Source organism: Plecotus auritus (genome assembly GCF_963455305.1).
Source record: "Plecotus auritus genome assembly, chromosome: 8".
Classification (NCBI taxonomy): domain Eukaryota; kingdom Metazoa; phylum Chordata; class Mammalia; order Chiroptera; family Vespertilionidae; genus Plecotus; species Plecotus auritus.
The window spans coordinates 45988095-46007574 of NC_137782.1; the positions used below are offsets into that span (position 1 = coordinate 45988095).

General features: G+C 37.9%; 1 protein-coding gene across 5 annotated transcripts in view; it reads left to right on the plus strand.

Annotated features, from left to right (window-relative positions):
- NETO1 (neuropilin and tolloid like 1) overlaps window positions 1-19480 on the plus strand; it is a 95589-nt gene that overhangs the window by 56610 nt on the left and 19499 nt on the right. For 4 of the 5 annotated variants that reach the window (XM_080686599.1, XM_080686598.1, XM_080686596.1 and 1 more), the window contains exon 7: window positions 7558-7786. In XM_080686599.1, coding sequence (XP_080542725.1) covers window positions 7558-7786 — 229 coding nt within the window. Of the gene's footprint in view, window positions 1-108; window positions 203-7557; window positions 7787-19480 lie in introns of those variants that run through there. The other variant, XM_080686600.1, reaches the window with a different exon arrangement.

Here is a 19480-nt window from a genome sequence, read left to right on the forward strand (position 1 = left end):
CAGAATTTGGTGGCTGGATATTTAGGACAAGGGGAAGAAGAGTCATCTTTGAAGGAGTCTGTATTTCAGGATATACTTTGTCTTTCTTCACTTGGTTTCTCCTGCTAGGACTCTGGGATCTGCATATAATTTGGAAGTGTGGCACCCTTTCCCCAAGCCTTCAGTATGGAGATTCAGAGACCATGGTCCACCTCCCGGCTTTGTCACTTGCAGGTCACTTTGCATCTAAACAAATCTTTGAAAAAATTAATTGCATAGCAAAGAAAGGCAGTGGTTCCTCCTTTTAAAAAAAATAAAAGGCTATTGGTGCCATAAAACTCAACTCACTTCATCTATTTACAAAGGAGCTGGGTTGCTCTTTTATGTTCTTTGACATAATCTGTGGTTTCATGTGCACGTGCTACATTTTTCTTAAACTCTATGAATGAAAGATTTTTAAAAGTATTTTTTTCAACTGGACACATATGAGTACCACTTACTGTCACAGCCAGTATCTTTGTCACTGTCACTGTTACAGAGAGGGTTTTAATGGAAGTATAAACACACACCTTTTCCCAGCTGGTAAATAGGCTGTCTTTTGTACAATCTCAGAACAACAATACCCAATGTACCTGTCTGTTACAGAATTTGACATTCTATGACCCAAATGGGAAGCCACCTGCAGAGCTTGACAAAGATGGCTCAATTGTGACAGACTTTCTCTGTTAAATTAAAGGTTACAGTATAGGAAGTAGCTTTGAATAAATGGATAAAAGCAAGAACTGGAGGTGACTGCCTATGTGGGTTTTCTATTTTTATGGAGTTCCTAGCAGCTTATGAGAAAAGACAATCAAAGTAAAAATTAAACTTGAACTGGCTCTGGGTGGATATTTGAATGATAACTGGTGATTGAAACATCTTGCTTATTTGGGCTCTATTAAAATGCACATGAAATATATAAATTAAGAATACAATATATGATATCTGCTTTGTTTGAGAATAGTAACACAGATGGTCATCTTTAATTAGAATGTGATTAATCCAGTTTCTTAGAATTTGGAATACCAGTCAGGGGGAACTTTGGAAATCTATTACTCATTAGCTCATTTGACAGATGAATAAGCTGAGTCAGGGTGATGAAGTTTTTATAAGGGTTAACAATTGGATGAAGGAAAATGCCTTTGTCACCAAGTCTTTGGTATTCATATAGCTTCTAGAGCAAGAATGGTGGAAGGGTATCATGCTGTCTTGTTCTGGGTCTGGTCCAGAAACAAATGTTGGGTGAGATCAAATCATGTTAACTACTTGAATGTTAATTTCATGAAATTTGGCTTACTTATTAGTGCCAAGCAAAATGTCTGCCATCCAGTTAAAACTCATGGAAAAAATAAAGTGATGTCTATCTAGAGAAATGGATGTGGTAGCAATCTTCCAACTTTTGAAGGACTGTCATCTGACAGGAATCAGAGGTTAGGCTAGTCTGCTGGGGTTTAGTACTGCAATGTATTTGAATGTTCGAAACTGGAGAAATATAGCTTTTGATTCAATATAGATTAGGTTTTTGTTTTTGTTTGATCTTCCCAAAGATCAAATGAGATTCTATAGGAGGAATCCAAGTAGTTTGGCAGGGATATTGTATAATAATTAAAAAATCAAGTAAATTTGGGGCACAGATAATATTAAACTCCTTTCAAGACCAAAACTTGATGAGTCTGTAATGGATGACTGCCCAAATATTTGTCTAGTTAGTAACAGTGCTGAAAAAGATTTTCATCTCCCAATTCCCAGTACAGTCCACAAAAACACACTATGTGGGGAAATGGTCAAATTTGTAAGTCAGGAAAAGAGATTGGTCAAAGGCATATAAAAATGTATAAATGGAGATAATTTAATAACTTTAGGTCTTGGGAGAATAAAACTCTAGCTTTTAGTAATTATCCAACATTTAAAACTTCAAATTAATTTTGAATACATTGTTCCTTATTTCAAAAATCTTTTGAATAAAATTAGGGTAAAATAATCAGAAAACGTGATAAATATAGTAAGTCAGTATTTCATAGTGATGTTGTGTTAATTATATAATGAGCTTAATTGCTGTAGGCGGAATCTTAAAGATGACCCCTGATGTCCAGCCTAGTCCCTGGGACAGCGAATGAGATAAAATATCACACACTTGATTATGTTAAATTCCTGGCAAAGGGATTTTGCTGATGCAATTAAGGTTCCCAATCCATTCACTCTGAGTTAATTAAAAGAGAGTTTATCCAGGTGAGCCTAATGTAATCACAGGAGCTTTTTAAAAATCAGAGTTTTCTCTTGCTGCGGACAAAGGGGAAGTCAGAGAGTGAAGAGCTAAGACTGACTTCCAGGAGATAAAACGGATCCCTGGTAAATGGTTAAGAAAACAAGCTGCAAAGACTTGGGTTTTCTGCCTCATATATATGCTCCTAACAGAGACTGCAGTTCAGCTTCCTCATATTTGTAACCTACAGAGATGATAAATGGGCATTGTGTCAAGCTGCTCAATTTGCGGTAATTTGTTACAGAGCCAGGAGGAAACTAATTCAATAGACAAAGGGTAGTAACTCTAATGGATCACAGTAATACCTTTTAGGGTTCTAAAGATTGAGTTTGCCCTTATTATCTCGAAAAAGGGAAATGAAAATTTGGTAAACAAAGTGAAAAATTTAACTGGCTAGGTAACTACCAATGAAAAGATCATAGTTCAATTTTGTTTTTCAATGATATCTCAGTTTTGCACTACTGGATTTTGGAGGCTACTCAGATGGACTTTTTAAATGTTTGATATTTGTTTATTGTGATCTGAAAATCCTATCTAATAAAGAGGGAATATGCTAATTGACCATCACTCTATCACAAAGATGGCTGCACCCACAGCTGGAGCCAAGTTCCCATAAGGAGCCTTAATGAGCAATCAGCAGGGACCTGAGGCTACGCCTTCCCCTGCCCCCGTAGGGCTTGACAGAGGACCTCAGGCCACATGCCCCACCCGGCAGGACTTGACAGGGGACCTCAGGCCGTGCCCCCACCCTGGTGTCAGGCTGGGGGACCTGAGGCTGCTCCCTTCTGCCTGGTGGGGATTGACAGGGGACCTCAGGCTGTGCTCCCCACCCAGTGGGGCTAGACATGGAACCTGAGGCTGCCCCCCCATGCCGGTGGGGCTTGACGGGGGACCTGAGGCTGTGCCCCACTCCTAGTGCCTGGCAAGGCTTGATGGGGGACCTCAGGCCATGTCTCCCATCCTAGCACCAGGCCAGGGGACCTGAAGCTGCGTCCCCTGCCTGGCCAGGCTTGACAAGGGTGGGACTGGCCAGGTCTGGATCTAGCCCAATGGGGGCGGGGGGGGAGGGGCGCCGGGTCTCATTCTCATGCAATTTTGAGGTGCATGTGGGTGGGCGGGGACTTGACTCTGGGTCCCGTGGTGCGCCCCAGACTCTGACAGGAGGAAGGTTTTCATATACATTTTACTAATTTTCTTCATCTCTGACACTTCTATTATAGAGGAAGGGCAAATAGCAATATTAAATTATTTCCTCTAATTAATTAATAATCCCCTTTGAATGTGCACTAATTTCGTGCACTGGGCCACTAGTAATGTTTATAATGTTATATTGAGATTTGTTGTAGGGTGTGTGTTTTATCAACATTCCAGAAAAGAGGTTGACATTTTGGCTTTCTTCTGGATGCTGCTGCCTCCCAAACTCATGGGGTGTCCTGCTGGACATGGCCTAGCCTGTCCAGTCACAATCAAACAGCAACCGCACAAGTCCTGGCTACACATTTATATATATATATAATCGTGTGTGTGTGTTAGTTTTTTCTTGTTTTTTTTTTGTTTTGTTTTTTTGTTTTTGTTTTTAAGAGAGAGAGAGAGAGGAAGGGAGAGGGAGAGAGAGAAGGATCAATGTGAGAAACATAGATCAGCTCTCTCCTGCATGTGCCCTGACTGGGAATTGAACCAGCAATCTTTCAGTGTCAGGGACTGCATACACGTTTTTTTGAATGTGGCTTTATTTATCGAAGTGTAAAGTTTTGAAACTATGGACAGTGTTTCTTAGACTGTGTGTATTTAATTTGTATTTATCTTGGAGAAAACTGTTCTGGCAAGTCTTAAATAACTGCCCCAAACAATGCGTGTTTTCTATACATCACTGTGATGTGAAGGGAGGGACCAGGTTGAATGGTCAGGATTAAATGTTTGTAAATATATTACTTAGCAAATTGTTGGCTAGATTTACCTGCTGTAAGTATACAAAAGGGACCCTGCTCTCCTTATTAATGTGATGGGAAGACAGATATTGCTAGAAATTGCGTATGCGTTCTGAAGCTTCCCAAGTCGTGTTTAATAAATCATTTTGTCAGCTCGAACTTTGTGATTGATTTGAAAGAAGAATGCATCCAAATGATTTACTGAGAGATTATAATTGGACTATTTTACTGGAGTTACGGACGATTCTGTTTGTCATTTTCTCTTTTTTTCAGCAGAGAGACTAGGGAGCTTTCTGTCGTTTATTCTCTTGAGTAAAAACATTGTCATGTGGCACCCATCCCCTCAGTGATGCTATGGCACGAGCTTTAACTGCTGGAATAGTATTTAAATCGTAATGCAGGGAGGGCTTTTACTTGAGGCCTAGTAGAGTAAGTGTGGGAAACCTGGGTCACTTTTCTAACTAATGACATTTGTAGTAACAGCCCTGCACCAGCAAAGCTAAATACCCACTGGCTTGTTTTATTTCTTTTCTTGATTGATAAGGAAAAAATTAAAAAATAACCAAATACTTCAGAAATGAAGAATAAAATTGTTCACTTCCTCTGTAAATTAGTATTATGTCTAACAAGAATGGCCCTTAACTATAGAAGGCACATAGATGTAGGTCATTGCAGTTCATGTGAGAATGCAAATCAATCACCTTCTAGGGAAAATACAGCTTCTCTCTAGAACCGTCACATGAGCAAATGTGGGTGGGATATACACACTGCCTCTCTAATGGTAGCAATATTCTTCTTTCAAGTCACTGTATCTCTGGAGAAAACTGAAGACAGCCATTGACTTCAGAGGGACACCTTTATTTTCCATGAACCCCACTTACATCTCAATGGTCAACGTTCCCTTGCCCCTTTAGGGAAAGGAAAATGGTTTTGCTTATTTACTAATTTTGTTGTAGCTTGTTTACTTTAAGATTTTAACTTTCTTTATGGAATATAAGCCTGTGAGAATTTTAAAAATATGTATGTGAGGCTGTGTAGTGTGATACTAGGGGGCATATTGTTGGGACAAGCTGAATTCATTACTGCTCTTAGGGGCCTGTGTCACTTTGAGAAAGAAACTTAAGTTTTCTAAACCTTGTTTGTTGCATTTTAAGATGGTTATGACAAGTGTTCCTTATAATTCTGCAACACACTGTGTCTTTTGGTTTTATGTTATAGTTTAGAGTTTTATAAATATGTTGTTTTGAGAATTATTGCATTAAAATAATAAAAATGTCCTTTGTTCTATATCATTATCCTTATGTGTAGCACTTAAAACACTGGCATTTAAATAATATATGATGGATGTTGAACAAATGAAGTCAATAAAGAAAACAGAATTTCCAATCAACCATTGAACTAGATCTTGAAAATTCAGGAAGAAGTTGGTAGATAGAGAATGGAAAATGCTTACTTCTTGTAGAAGTTATGTTATGTACATAAAATAACTGTGATGTTCAAAGATAAGAAGGAAAATTTTCCAGTTTATGGATTTTAAATTTTTTTCATTATAACCATTTGGAAGCCAGTGAAAGATTTTAGAGTATTAGATTTGCTTTTTTAGAAACTTTTACTGGGGCAGGCATTGGAGGTGAACTGGAAAAACACCCAGGACAGTTGGGAAACTTGAAATATCACAGAAGTGTCAGTGGAGGTAAAAAAAAAACCCACTTTTCTGAGGCTTAAATTAATAAGAATTAGTGCCCCACTCAATGAGAATATTGAGAACATAAGAGAAATTTCTTTTATCTGAAATAACAAAAAAAATTTACAATGTTTTTATTGATTTCAGAGAGGAAGGGAGAGGCAAAGAGAGATAGAAACATCAATGATCTAAGAAAATCATCTATCGGCTGCCTCCTGCACACCCCCTACTGGCAATCGAGCCTGCAACACAGGCATGTGCCCTGACCAGGAATCGAACCATGACCTCCTGGTTCATAAGTCGATGCTCAACCACTGAGCTACATCAGCCAGGCTAATAAAATTTATTAATGCGGGGGTTGGGGGAGGTCTGGAAAAAAAGTCTTATAAGATTCATAGATTGTGAAAAATAAGAAAAACGTAATATTGAGTAATGAAAGAGTTGAATTTTTAATTGAATGCATGTCTTTAGTTTTTAAGTGATACATTAATAAAAGGGCATCTAAGAGGAAATAGCCTGTAGGAATTCATGTTTAAAAAAATGTAAAACACTTCAGAAACATCTGTATGGAAGATGCCTTCTTAATTCCAGAACCCAGTCAGATAGCCTTCTTAGGGTGCCTGAGTTTTCACTTCTCACAGTTTGACTTTCATCTTTCTGCCATGATTTAATGGACACACATTTCCATCCCTGGCCCTCATCCTCATGTTCCCCATCCCATCCTCAGTGCCTTGAGTAGTGTCCAAGACAAAGTAAGAGGCCAGGGGGTAGATATTGCTGAATTAGTGGATAAATGGACATATGACTTTTTTTTTTAAAATCTATCATTGGTTGAGTTAATTGCTTGTAGTTTTTAATGCACCTTGGAACAGAGTCAAATCTTAACTGTTGATCATAAAAGTATGTGTGAAGCAGTGTGATTGTGTGGGAGGATTATAGACCAAGGAGTTAGAGGCTACCTCATATCTAATTTCCAGTTTATCTCATCTGGGTTGTTTTGTTTTTTGTTGTTTTTTTTTTTGAATGTGACAACAAAACTTTATAGAGTTGTTGGGAGTCTTGAAAATAACCTATGAAGTAGATTGCACAATAGCTTATACTCATTAACTGTTAATTTGTATTTATGTGGCCTTAGCTAAATGACTATTCTCTATATCATGTTGAAAAGAATCGTAGGTTAGCTATTTATATATAATATAACTCAAAAGTGAAGCAGTGTAGTTATGTGAAAAAATTTCAACATAGCGAAGTCAGAGACTACCTTTTGTAACCTTCTGTTTTCCTTTGGTATTAATACAAATTATCTAGATCCATACATTTTTGGAAGTAAGTGGGAGCCACAGAACTTTAAGAAATGCATCAGGAATATAAATATAACATATTTGTGCTGTTATAAGGAGAAATAGGACCATTTGGGATAAAAATCCTCAGCCTTGGAAAATGGGACATTTACATAAAGAAAGGATAATAACATTTGAAAAAATATGAAACACAATTTAAACTTACTCATACATCCTTCCTTCTTGTTATCCACAGGGAAAAATAATACCATTGATTGCAATCAAGACTGTCTTGTGAGTCTGAGAAAGAGAAAGGGAGTTCTGGTACTGTACTTCTTCCACATTTTGATTCGGGGAAATTATTGTGCCCTTTTTGTGTTACAGATCTACTTGCGATTCTTGGACTATGAGATGCAGAACTCAAATGAATGCAAGAGGAATTTTGTGGCCGTGTATGACGGCAGCAGTTCAGTGGAGGACCTGAAAGCCAAGTTCTGCAGCACGGTGGCCAATGACGTCATGCTGCGCACAGGCCTGGGGGTGATCCGCATGTGGGCGGACGAGGGCAGTCGGAACAGCCGATTTCAGATGCTCTTCACATCCTTTCAAGAACGTAAGCTTCTGGGCTGGCTGTCCTTCCCATGTGTGCAGTGATGCAAGCAAGTCTCATAGCTGTTAGTGGTGTTTTCTCGGTGCAGTATGAGCCCAGCAGGGTGTGCTTGGGTAACTTACTGAAATCACAGAAAGTCCCTTTCTTTCTTCGGAATCCAGTGACAGGAGAGAGTTTTACACATGACATTCTGTCTACTTATGTATCAAAACCTTGATTAAGACAATTCCCACTATTTGGCTAGGAAATTAGGAGTTCCCTGTATTTGGTTGAGCTCCTACAAAGCTTACAGAACTGATGCAGCAGTGTCTGCTGAAGTTTGAGTGTAAATCTTAAAGACATATGTAGAAATATTTGGTAGGTTTTCTTCAGTAAGCTTCTCTTGCAGTCCCATTTATTTCAAATAGGTCTGCACCTACAGAGTTTCTATTAAAATAGGCAAAGAGAGAGAAATGCTTGGGAAGGGAGTAAATATAAAAAGTTTCAGAAAATATATAAAATGGCACAATGCGTGATACCCAGACTTAGGTGCAAAGCATAGCAATTTCAGAAAATTGTGTTCTAACAAATAGTGAGTCATACTCATAGATATATATTTGGGATATTCTTTAGAAACCTTGAATAATTCATGTTTAATAAATGAATGCAAATAGAAAATAATCCTGAGAAATTTACCTTTAACAAATTGGCACCTTGTAATTTGAAGCTATACATTTTCAAATATATCTGAAATGTCAAGGATTTCTCAATGATGGGCACAGTAGCCAATCTTTTTTCAATTCATAAACGCTAAATCTATCAGACAGTTCTTTAGTATAGTGAATAAATAGTTCAGGTCTTAAATTCCTCTCTAATTATCCAGTGCGAGAATTCTAGATTCCCAGAAGTATTGAATGTCACTCAGTCTTTCTAAATCTTGATACCATCATAGAGTGTGTTAAATAACTTAGCCAGCATTATTGCAGATTTAAAAAGCAGGTTGCTATCTATTTCTTCATTTCAATAGTTGATCAAAATGTTAGAAATAGTCCATCTTTATTTCAGCAAGGTATTTTGGAGGGGGGGGGGGAAGAATACCCAAAATTCTTGTCATTTTTTTTAAAGAAATTCAGGCAATATTGGTCCCTTCCAACTCTAAGATTGATGAAGATCTATGAGTATTTAAATTTTTTTCTTATATAAGAAATGGTGAATGATATCATACTGCGCATATATTGTTAGAAATATTTCTACTTGAGTAAAAGGTAAAAGTTCCCAAGCATATAATTAAATTATTTTGAGAAATCATTTAAGTGGGTGGACTTTTCAGTGACTAATCCAGAAGACACAGGGTACTCTTCCTCCATAGGAAGAAAGCACTCTACATTTTATGTTCCTACACAGTAACAGATAATTACTCTCATTTGAATGATGAGTATTACAATGGCATTCTTCATGATTATCTCATAAATTTACAATAATCTTCAATTGAAACTAATTTAATCATTGCCTTTGTAGTTTTGCTTTGATATTTATCTAGTGGAGATGGGCACATATAGTGGTACTGCAAAAGAGATCATAATATTTTTAAGTATTAAGTGTGACTTGTATTCTTTAAGAAAGATAACTTATTTAACATTTAAATATATTCTGAAGTGAACTGTAAAACTTATTAAACATTGTAACCACACAACCTTTGTTTAATCATCAGAAATATCAAAAGATCACAGTGTCAGTAGCTAAAAGGTCATTTTGAGAGGTTAATGGTATGCCTAACAGAAGGCCTCCTGGAGGATTAAAGGTAATGACCTTCAGCGATCTCAGTGGGAGCCACGGAGAGACAAAGGGTGATCGCAAACAGATTTATGGGTGTGACTTTAGTGTAAGAGAGCAAAACCTAGTGAATTTTAAGCAATGTCCACAGTCCACGAGGTTCTTGAGAAAATTATTTCAGCATAAACACTGTCAACTTGGACTGAAAGGGACAGCAAGTACAAAATGCAGAAAGGTTGTCAGAAAACCAAAATCCTAATGGTGTGAAGCAAGTGATAAAACTAACTCAGCTGCAAACATATGTTACCTTTCATGAGAAAAAAAAGGATGACTCAGACAGCAGAATCAAGAGCTTGGAGGGAAAAGTCCACAGCTACAGAGGATTAAGTCCTCGAACCTGAAACATATCAAGAAAAATCAAACATTTCCCCCTGCTGGATTTTAAAATTGTCATGGACCAGTGGCTTCTGTTCACTCTCTATTCTCTTTTTGGTGAGCCAGAATCTTTATACATGCTATCTTATGGCTGTCCCACCATTGTGTGTTGGGGCAGGTAGCTTGTCTCTTTGGCTTCATGAGTACATACATATAGAACTATTGGGACTGAAGGTCAGGCTTCTTCAAGGTCTGCTCTCAGGAGCCTCATTTGTAGCATTTTAGATGACTGAGATGGTGAAAGTTTTTACTTTGAGCTGGTGAAATTAAGATGATATTTTGGACTTTGAGTTGATGTTGTAATGGAGTGATACTCTTGTGAGCCTTGGGAAAGGGTGAATGTATTTTGTACCTGAGAGGGAAATGAAGCATTGGGGCTAGCAGGTGGCCTATGATCAGCAGAGTTTTGTGATGACGCCAATATTTTCCCTCTGGGTGTACAAACCTTATATATATCCATCCCCTTGAGTGCAAGAAAAATCTGTGAATATCGTGGGGTGTTACTCCATGAGCATGTTACATTATGTGACCAAAAGGTTATTATATAAGTAGGTAAAACCCCTAATCACTTGACTTTGAATTAATCATAAAGGAAACTTTCCTGATTGGTCTAATTATATACAAAATATATTGGTAGTAATTTTTATGCCCCTTTAAAAGGTCTAAATGTCAGGGTGGAAGAAGTCAGAACTCTAAGCTGTAGCAAATACTCTTAGCCTTAAAGGATGGCACTGCCATGTTATCGATAGAGCCATTTGGCAGAGAATGGTGGGGATGTCCAGGACCTGAGAATGTCCCCCAGTTGGCAGCCAGTAAGAAAGCAGGAACCTCAGTCCTACAACCCCAAGGGACTGAATTCTTTTAATAACCTGAATGAGGTTGGAAGATAAGAACCCAATCCACAATTCTCATGATCCAGATAAGAACCCAATCCAGGATTCTTTACCTCTAATGCATCCTTAATTTTAACATTTTGAGACCCTAAGAAGAGAACTCACTCAAACCAGACTTCTGACCTACATAACTTAGATAATAAATGGGTGTTGTTTTAAGCCAGTAAGTTTGTAATAATTTGTTAATCAGTAGTAGAAGAATAAAACATGCATTTAATGTGATGGATAATCCAAATGTCAATCTATCTATGTTACTTAGTATATTACTTAAATATATTAAACTAGAGGCCTGGTGCATGAAATTCATGCACGGGGGAAGGGGTGTCCCTCAGCCCAGCCTGCACCCTCTCCAATCTGGGACCCCTCGAGGGATGTCCGACTGCCCGTTTAGGCCCGATCCTGGTGGGCCTCACAATCCAGGAATGCTGGCTCCCAACTGCTCACCTGCCTGCCTTCCTGATTGCCCCTAACAGCTTCTGCCTGACAGCCTGATCACCCCCTAACCACTCCCCTGCCAGCCTGATTGATGCCTAACTGCTCCCCTGCCAGCATGTTTGCCCCTAAGTGCCCTCCCCTGCAGGCCTGGTCACCCCTAACTGCCCTTCCCTGCAGGCCTGGTTCCCCCCCAACTGCTCTCCCCTGCAGGCCTGGGTCCCCCCCAACTGCCCTCCTCTACAGGCCTGGTCACCCATAACTGCCCTCTCCTGCAGGCCTGGTCTCCCCAAACTGCTCTCCCCTGCAGGCCTGAGTCCCTCCCAACTGCCTTTCCCTGCAGGCCTGGTCGCCCCCAACTTCCCTCCTCTGCCAGCTTTGTCACCCCTAACTGCCCTCCCCTGCAGGCTTGATTGCCCTCAACTGCCCTCCCTTGCAGGCCTGGTCCCTCCCAACTGCCCTCCCCTGCTGGCCTGATCGCCCACAACTGCCCTCCCTTGCAGGCCTGGTCCCTCCCAACTGCCCTCCCTTGCTGGCCATCTGGTGGTGGCCATCTTGTGAACACATGGGGGCAGGATCTTTGACCACATGGGGGCAGCCATCTTGTGTGTTGGAGTGGTGGTCAATATGCATATTACTCTTTTATTAGATAGGATAGAGGCCTGGTACATGGGTGGGGGCCAGCTGGTTTGCCCTGAAGGGTGTCCCGGATCAGGGTGGGGGTTCCCTTGGGGCGTGGGGCAGCTTGGGTGAGGGGCCTGTGGTGGTTTGCAGGCCGGCCACACCCCCTGGTGACCCAAGCAGAGGCCCTGGTATCTGGGGTTTATTTATCTTCTACAATTGAAACTTTGTAGCCTGGAGCGGAGCCAGGCCTTCTGCTTGTTCCGAGGAGGCAGCCATTTCTGTTGGGATTTATGTATCTTCTATAATTGAAACTTTGTAACCTTAAGCGGAGGCCTGGGCCGGCCAGGGCTGCAGAAGCTTGGCTTCCTCCATCACCGGGGGCAACCCTAGCCTCCTGCTCTTTCCAGCTCTGTGGCTGCTGCCATTTCTGTTGGGATTTATTTTATCTTCTATCATTGAAACTTTGTAGCCTTGAGTGGAAGCCTAGGCCAACACGGGCAGCCGGAAAGCTTGGCTTCCTCCATTGCCAGGGAAACCCAAGCCTCCCTCTTGCTCTTTGTGGCCGTAGCCATCTTGGTTGGGTTTATTTGCATATTCACTCCTGATTGGCTGGTGGGTGTGGCTTATGGCGTGGCTTGTGGGTGTAGCGGAGTGATGGTTAATTTGCATATTACTCTTTTATTAGATAGGATACTATATTATTATTTTAAATGTATTTTTATTCCTAAATTTGATAGTTTAGGAGATATAGAAAGATATAACTGTAGGCAATGTAAGAAAAATATTCACCCCAACATTAGCTTAACCTTGAAGTTGGGTATCTACTATAGTTTTATTAACCTAATCATCAGTAAGTTTTCATTTTTATACTATTCATATTCCCCAATCCATTCATTTGTCCCTTCAGTAAACACGCAAGCACCCAGGCACTGATGGCAACCAGATGGATAAGATGTTTGTTTCCTTTGAGGTGCTAGCACACTTATTCAAATTAAATTCAAGGGTGTGACTTACTTCAGAAAATGTTCAATTCTATCTGGTACTCTGCTCCACACTCCCACCACACACTTCCTCATTTACTTTAGTAAGTTATCTACTCTAAAGCTTATTCTAAAAAGCCTAATTCTCTCCTTGTAGAGATTTTTCTCCATCATTTTTTTTTAGTTGGATCTCTACTCTTCTGTGAGGTGATTGATTATTATTTCACAGCTCAGTGTTATTATCTTTTCTTGTCTGGAACATTGTTAAACCTGCCATCTGCCTCTTGTGCACATAATTTGCATTCTACACTGGATAGAGCAAATTCCTAATTTTTTGATACACAAATAAAATTGTCATATCACCTCAATTAACTAATTTGATGGATCCTAAATGGAAAAAACTATAGAGATTAAAATTCAATAATCAATGTAAAAGTACACAGAGTTCAGTAATACTGTGAATATATACCAAAAAATATTAATTATACTCAACTTGCAACCATAATATTTAATTTTCCCACTAGAAAAAGCAAGACCAAACATGTTTTATATTTGGGGTGAATTCTAAGATCAAAAGTCATTGTACTCACTATGTACTTCCTCAAGGAAAGAAAATATTACCCAGTAGAGGGAGCAATGTTACCAATTATAACATAGACTAAAATGTAAATTGATGTTTTATTGATATAGATCTCCAGCCTCACCATTATGAGTTTGTGTATTTTAAAAGTACTAAGACCACTGTATTAATATAAAAAATATCTACTTATATATGTCATACAGCCATATAAGTAACAGATGGCATAGATTTCAATATCAACAATATACAAAATATGCTGGAAAAATTGCATAATGTGCCATATTTTGGTACATCTCTCTAAAATAGATATAGAACAGTGTGGATAAAGGAAAATACCACTATACACAAATGTACAAAATTTTATATATGCATTTATATATAAACATAGGTAAAATAAAAATGGAAACACTGAACTGGAGACCAAATGGCAGCATAAAGGAGAGACAGTGAGTAAATATTGTTATGATTTAAAGAATAAAGTTTACTTAAGACAATAGGAAAAAGTTCTATAGGCATACCAATAGAAAATGGGGCAAATGAAGTGAAAAAAATTATACAGAAGCATAAATGGCTTTTGGTAAAGGAAATAAACAACTTTACATATTGGTAAACAAGGATATGTAAATCAAATAGGAATGAGACATAATTTTCTTCCATCAAAATGTTTAAAAAATAGCAATAATGAAATACCTGCTTTTGGAGTTGATGTGGTGAAATAAAGAAATACTATAGGCTAGTAGGAAAGTAAAAGTTTTCAAAAGGGCAATTTAGCCCTATATATCAAAATTCTAAACTAGGTAAAAAATTATAGATATAGATATAGACATAGATGTAGATGTAGATGTAGACATAGACATAGATATAGATAGAGATGGCCCCATCTGTTGATCTAAAAAAATAACCTAAGAATAGACACTAGTGGTGAGTGTTTAAAATTATTTAAAGTTGGCAATTGTTTGAATGGCTTGGTTAAATCATTCTTGAAAGATGTACATACAGTTTAACTATTAAGATAATGGGGTAGATTGATACTTCATGACCTTGAGCTGTTCTTTATTGAATTCCTTAGAAAATTGTGCAGAATTGTCATTGAAATTTTGAGATCAACATTGTCTTAAGTAGAGCAGGGATCTACCAGGGATCCTGTGAACATGAATGAAGGCAGCTCATTCCTTGTAATTTGGGGTGGGATTTTAGGATATCATAGACATGGATTTCTTTGATTTTTGGCTTTATAGCCACTGTTCTTTCTATCTGTTTCTAAAAATAGGCAGTATGCATTTGTCGTATGGAGATGGGGACAATTATTCTAAATAGCCTTTGAACTTGCAGAATCACAACCCTGAAAGTGGTCCATTTATGCTTGGCTCTAATAGTTATTTCTTACAAGCCCTCCTTTTGGGAGTTGGCACATTCAATGATGAAATGAAATATAGCACCTTTAACAGAACTGCATGTCTAAACTAAAGGCTTTCTTAGATGTGTGTTCATCAGTTTGGAAACAAAGCCTGGGCCACATGTCCAAGTTCCAATAATAATCAAAGTCTAGACCCCAAAGAGATACAGCATCCTCCTTCTTGAGAGTCTAGTCACGTCTCATTGCATACAACGAATAAATTGTGTAGCTGACCCAAAGTAGACATAATCATAGTATAAAGTGTGCAGTAATTCCTTGCACTCCAAGTAGTAATGGTTAAATCATGAGGTGGTTCATGCCCTCTGTCAGGAAGGGAATGTTCTCTGTCCATGGACCATAATTTTCACATGAAGGTATTTCTCTTTTCTTAATATGATATTTTTGTTTGCCACAGTAGGAATATGCAATTTTAGCAGAAATATTTGGAGGGATCTAATGTGATTGCTATTAATTTGAAATTTGTGAATAGAATTTATTGTATTAAAAAGGGAAATTGAAATATATCTTCCTAAATAATACTGGATATTTTGACCGATAACCAAGTCACATCGGAACATAGAATTTTAGAGGCAGGTATTGATTTTTTAAAAAAAATATGAAGATGATAAAGGAGATGAAGTGAAGATGCACAAATCTATTTCTGGCCTCAAATCTGGTCATCATTTCTCAAGTAAAATGTCATTTCTTTTGATTGAATAGCCCGGGGGCCATTTTAACTTTAAAGTAGATGGCAAGGAGAATTTTTCCATTTATTTTGGGAAGAACAAGGAAAAACTTTAATTTTGAGGTTATTTCTGATGGCCAAATATGTATTTTCTACATTTGCTTTTTTCTATAATTAGAATACTACTATTAAAAATGATACTTAGCAGCAAGCTATACAGACTTATAATAATGTTAAGCTTTGTTCTCATCTCTGAAGCAACGAAAGTGATGGGCTCTGGAGAACCTAGAGTATCAGAAAGTTTTAATAAACCAAAGACTTAAAAACAGATCAGAGTTGAATTTAAGAAATGAAGCAAGGGCACATGCCTGTTCTCCTGGGCTGCCTTTCCATGCAGTGTTGTGACCATTTCCTTCCGATTTAAGATCGGGGAAGTAAAGAATAAAAAGAGCATATGCAGAAGATCACATATATGTGTGAGTGTGCGTGTGCATGTGTGAGTGTGTGAGGCTGTGTGTGTTTACACATGCACACATGTATGTGAGTTTGCATGAGTGTGTGTGTGTGTGGTTGTGCACACACAGGCCAGGACAGAGGGGGAGTTGTGAACTTTTAACAAACCTCCAATTAAAGAAGTTGAAAGAGAAGGTTTTGAGGAAAACAAGAAACAAGGAGAATATGTATGGGTAGGAGATTTGGGATGGTGGCTGGGGTACTTTGGGCAAAGCACCTGACCTGAAGTCCTAAGTTCTTGTTTAAAAAATGTCATGATTTAAAAAAAAAAAAATAGGATCAAGCATCACTTCTATTTCCAGATTTTCATGATGAAACCTGATGTTCTTTGGCTTTGAACTAATCTACCAATGAAGTTTCATTAACCATAAAGCAGAGGCATTCTAAAGATCAATATTTCAGAGAGAAATCTGCCACTTTTATTTTCATTTTGTTTTACTATTTCCTGAATAGTATTTAATGGATTTCTGAGTTTAAAATTCAATGGAGAGAGAGAGAAAAAATAACTCTAATAGTTAGAATGAGTATTAATGCCTTTAGCATTATAAATTAAAAGCCTTTGAATTACACAATTGGAACAACATTTATAAACATCTGACACAATACTGAAAACTGATGACACATCATGATTAAGCCTCTAACATAATAGCATGTTACATGATTATTAAATTTTTAAATAAAACTTCCTTTTTGTTGTGTTGTGGCTGCCTTTTTTTATCTTGTGCTCCTTTACCTAATTCAGATATGCTCAGAATTCTTTTGTTTAATTCCTTCTAAAGTTTTTACTTTTTAAGAATCAGGAATAAATAGATATAAACATTGTTTACCCCTAGATGCATTCCTGGTTTAAGCATCATGATGATTGAAACGCTATTTTACCAAAATGTGGTGCATACTGCCACCTCGTGGTAAGAATGAGAACATGTGAGGATTAAAAAAAAAATTCATGGAATCTGCCTGAGTTACTCTGAATTTTGAGTATTGCTTCCTTAGCTGCCATTTTATTACAAGTAAACCTAAACTTCAAGTTTCTTCCAGGTAAACTTAGGAAATAAAGTTGCTGTTTTTTAAGAGGCAATATATATTGATATATGCATACTGAATTTCTAAGTAGAATTCATCCTCTGCAAAATGGTAGAATGCATGCCTTCTCTGCAATAGTAAGAGAGCAAAGAAATGATACTGAGGTTCAGATTCTGAGAATATCATAATTTGTGTTGTATTTGAAAACTGTGGCACTAAAGGTTAATTCTCCACCTGCAAACACACCTGTCAGAGGAATCAGCTCTCTGGGATACTCAGGTGTGCAGCCTAGTCAGCGTTAAACTGATCTCAGTAATATTTATCAATTAATATTATCTGTTGAGTATTTGCTACACACCTAAAAATGGTAAGCAATGTAAGAGATTTTTTAAATATAAATTTATTTATTTATTTATTTACTAGTATTTATTTAAATTTTTTATTGTTTAACGTATTACATGAGTTTTCTTTTCCCCTCACTGAACTCTCCCCAGCAGCTCCCACCCCCCAGCACATGCCCTTACCCCCCTAATGTCTGTGTCCATTGGTTATGCTCATATGCATGCATACAAGTCCTTTGGTTGATCTCTTACTCCCTCACCCCCCGCCTTCCCTCTGAGGTTGAACAGTCTGTTTGATGCTGCTATGTCTCTGGTTCCATTTTTGTTCATCAGTTTATGTTGTTCATTATATTCCACAAATGAGTGAGATCGTGTGATATTTATCTTTCTCTCACTGGCTTATTTCTCTAAGCATAATGCTCTCCAGTTCCATCCATGCTGTTGCAAATGGTAAGAATTCCTTCTTTTTTACAGCAGCATAGTATTCCATGTGTAGATGTACCACGGTTTTCTAATCCACTCATCTGCAGATGGGCACTTAGGCTGTTTCCAAATCTTAGCTATGGTAAATTGTGCTGCTATGAACATTGGGGTGCATATATCCTTTCTGATTGGCATTTCTGTTTTCTTGGGATATATCCCTAGAAGTGGGATTACTGGGTCAAATGGGAGTTCCCTTTTTAGCTTTTTTTTTTTTTGAGGAAACTCTATACTGTTTTCCACAGTGGCTGCACCAGTTTGCATTCCTACCAGCAGTGCAGGAGGGTTCCTTTTTCTTCACATCCTCACCAGCACTTGTCCTTTGTTGATTTGTTGATGATTGACATTCTGACAGGTGTGAGATGATACCTCATTATCGCTTTGATTTGCATCTCTTGGATGATTAGAGACTTTGAGCATGTGTTCATATGTCTCTTAGCCTTCTGTATGTCCTCTTTTGAAAGTGTCTATTTCGGTCCTTTGCCCATTTTTTTATTGGATTGTTTATCTTCCTTTTAAGTCATGCCCTTAGCCAAAAAGAACTTGTGGTAGAGATGATAAGCATATACTAAGTGCTGAACTTTTTAAAAACTATAACAGGATTTAAGAAAAAGATACCTTTCTGTTAGACTGGAATATTTCAGAGCTGCATTGATAGTGCAGTTCTGATATGGTTTGGATAGCCGAGTGGGGAAGGGGATTCCAGGGCAGACAGAGGAAGAGAATGTCATGTGATCACTGCCCTAGAGATACCAGGAGTGTGCTGGTGGTGTGGGAAGTGATGAGAATGATAGAGTGTATCTGACATCCTCAAAAGACCAATGAGAACATAGCTTGATTTTGGAGGCAGGAAGGTGCCATTTTATTTTTTTTAGCAAGATATAGAAATGAAACGCTCATAATCGACTGCATATCTGGATTTATATGAGAGAAATATTCAGAAATACAAGATGGAGAAAATTCAGATTCCAATTGATTTTATTTCTGGTGTCTATGAAACAAAACTGGTTTTTGTTCTAGGAGTGTACGTTGTTATACATTTGTTTCTTAGCCTTTGCAAGATTTTCTTGTTGTATTGTTTGTATAGCAAGTCTATATATATAATAGCAAAGGTAGGGGGAAAAGGTGGGATAGTACCTGGAATGATATTAATTTTCAAGAGCAAGGATGATTCCAGTTCACTGGCACATTTGCATAATTATTTGATGTAAAGAAGTGGGTCCTGATGTGATTTATTGAGAGTCCTGGCTTACCTGTTACATTCCAGTTTAACCCCCAACATGTAACAACTGATACTGGGACACTGATTGGGAGTTTTTATGACATTTTCACTGCTATAAAACAGCAGAATATGGAACAAGATTATAGTTGGAGAACTTGGAATTCAAATATCAGTGCTCTTACGAACACACTATTATATTTCACTCAATTATAGAATGCAAAGTCATTTTTATATGTTAATTTTTATAAACCCATTCTATTTAATGGTAATTATAATAATTTTTCCAACTTATTCTAGAAGGTCAGTAAATATGTATGCTCTTCTGAAGGTAGTCTTTACTT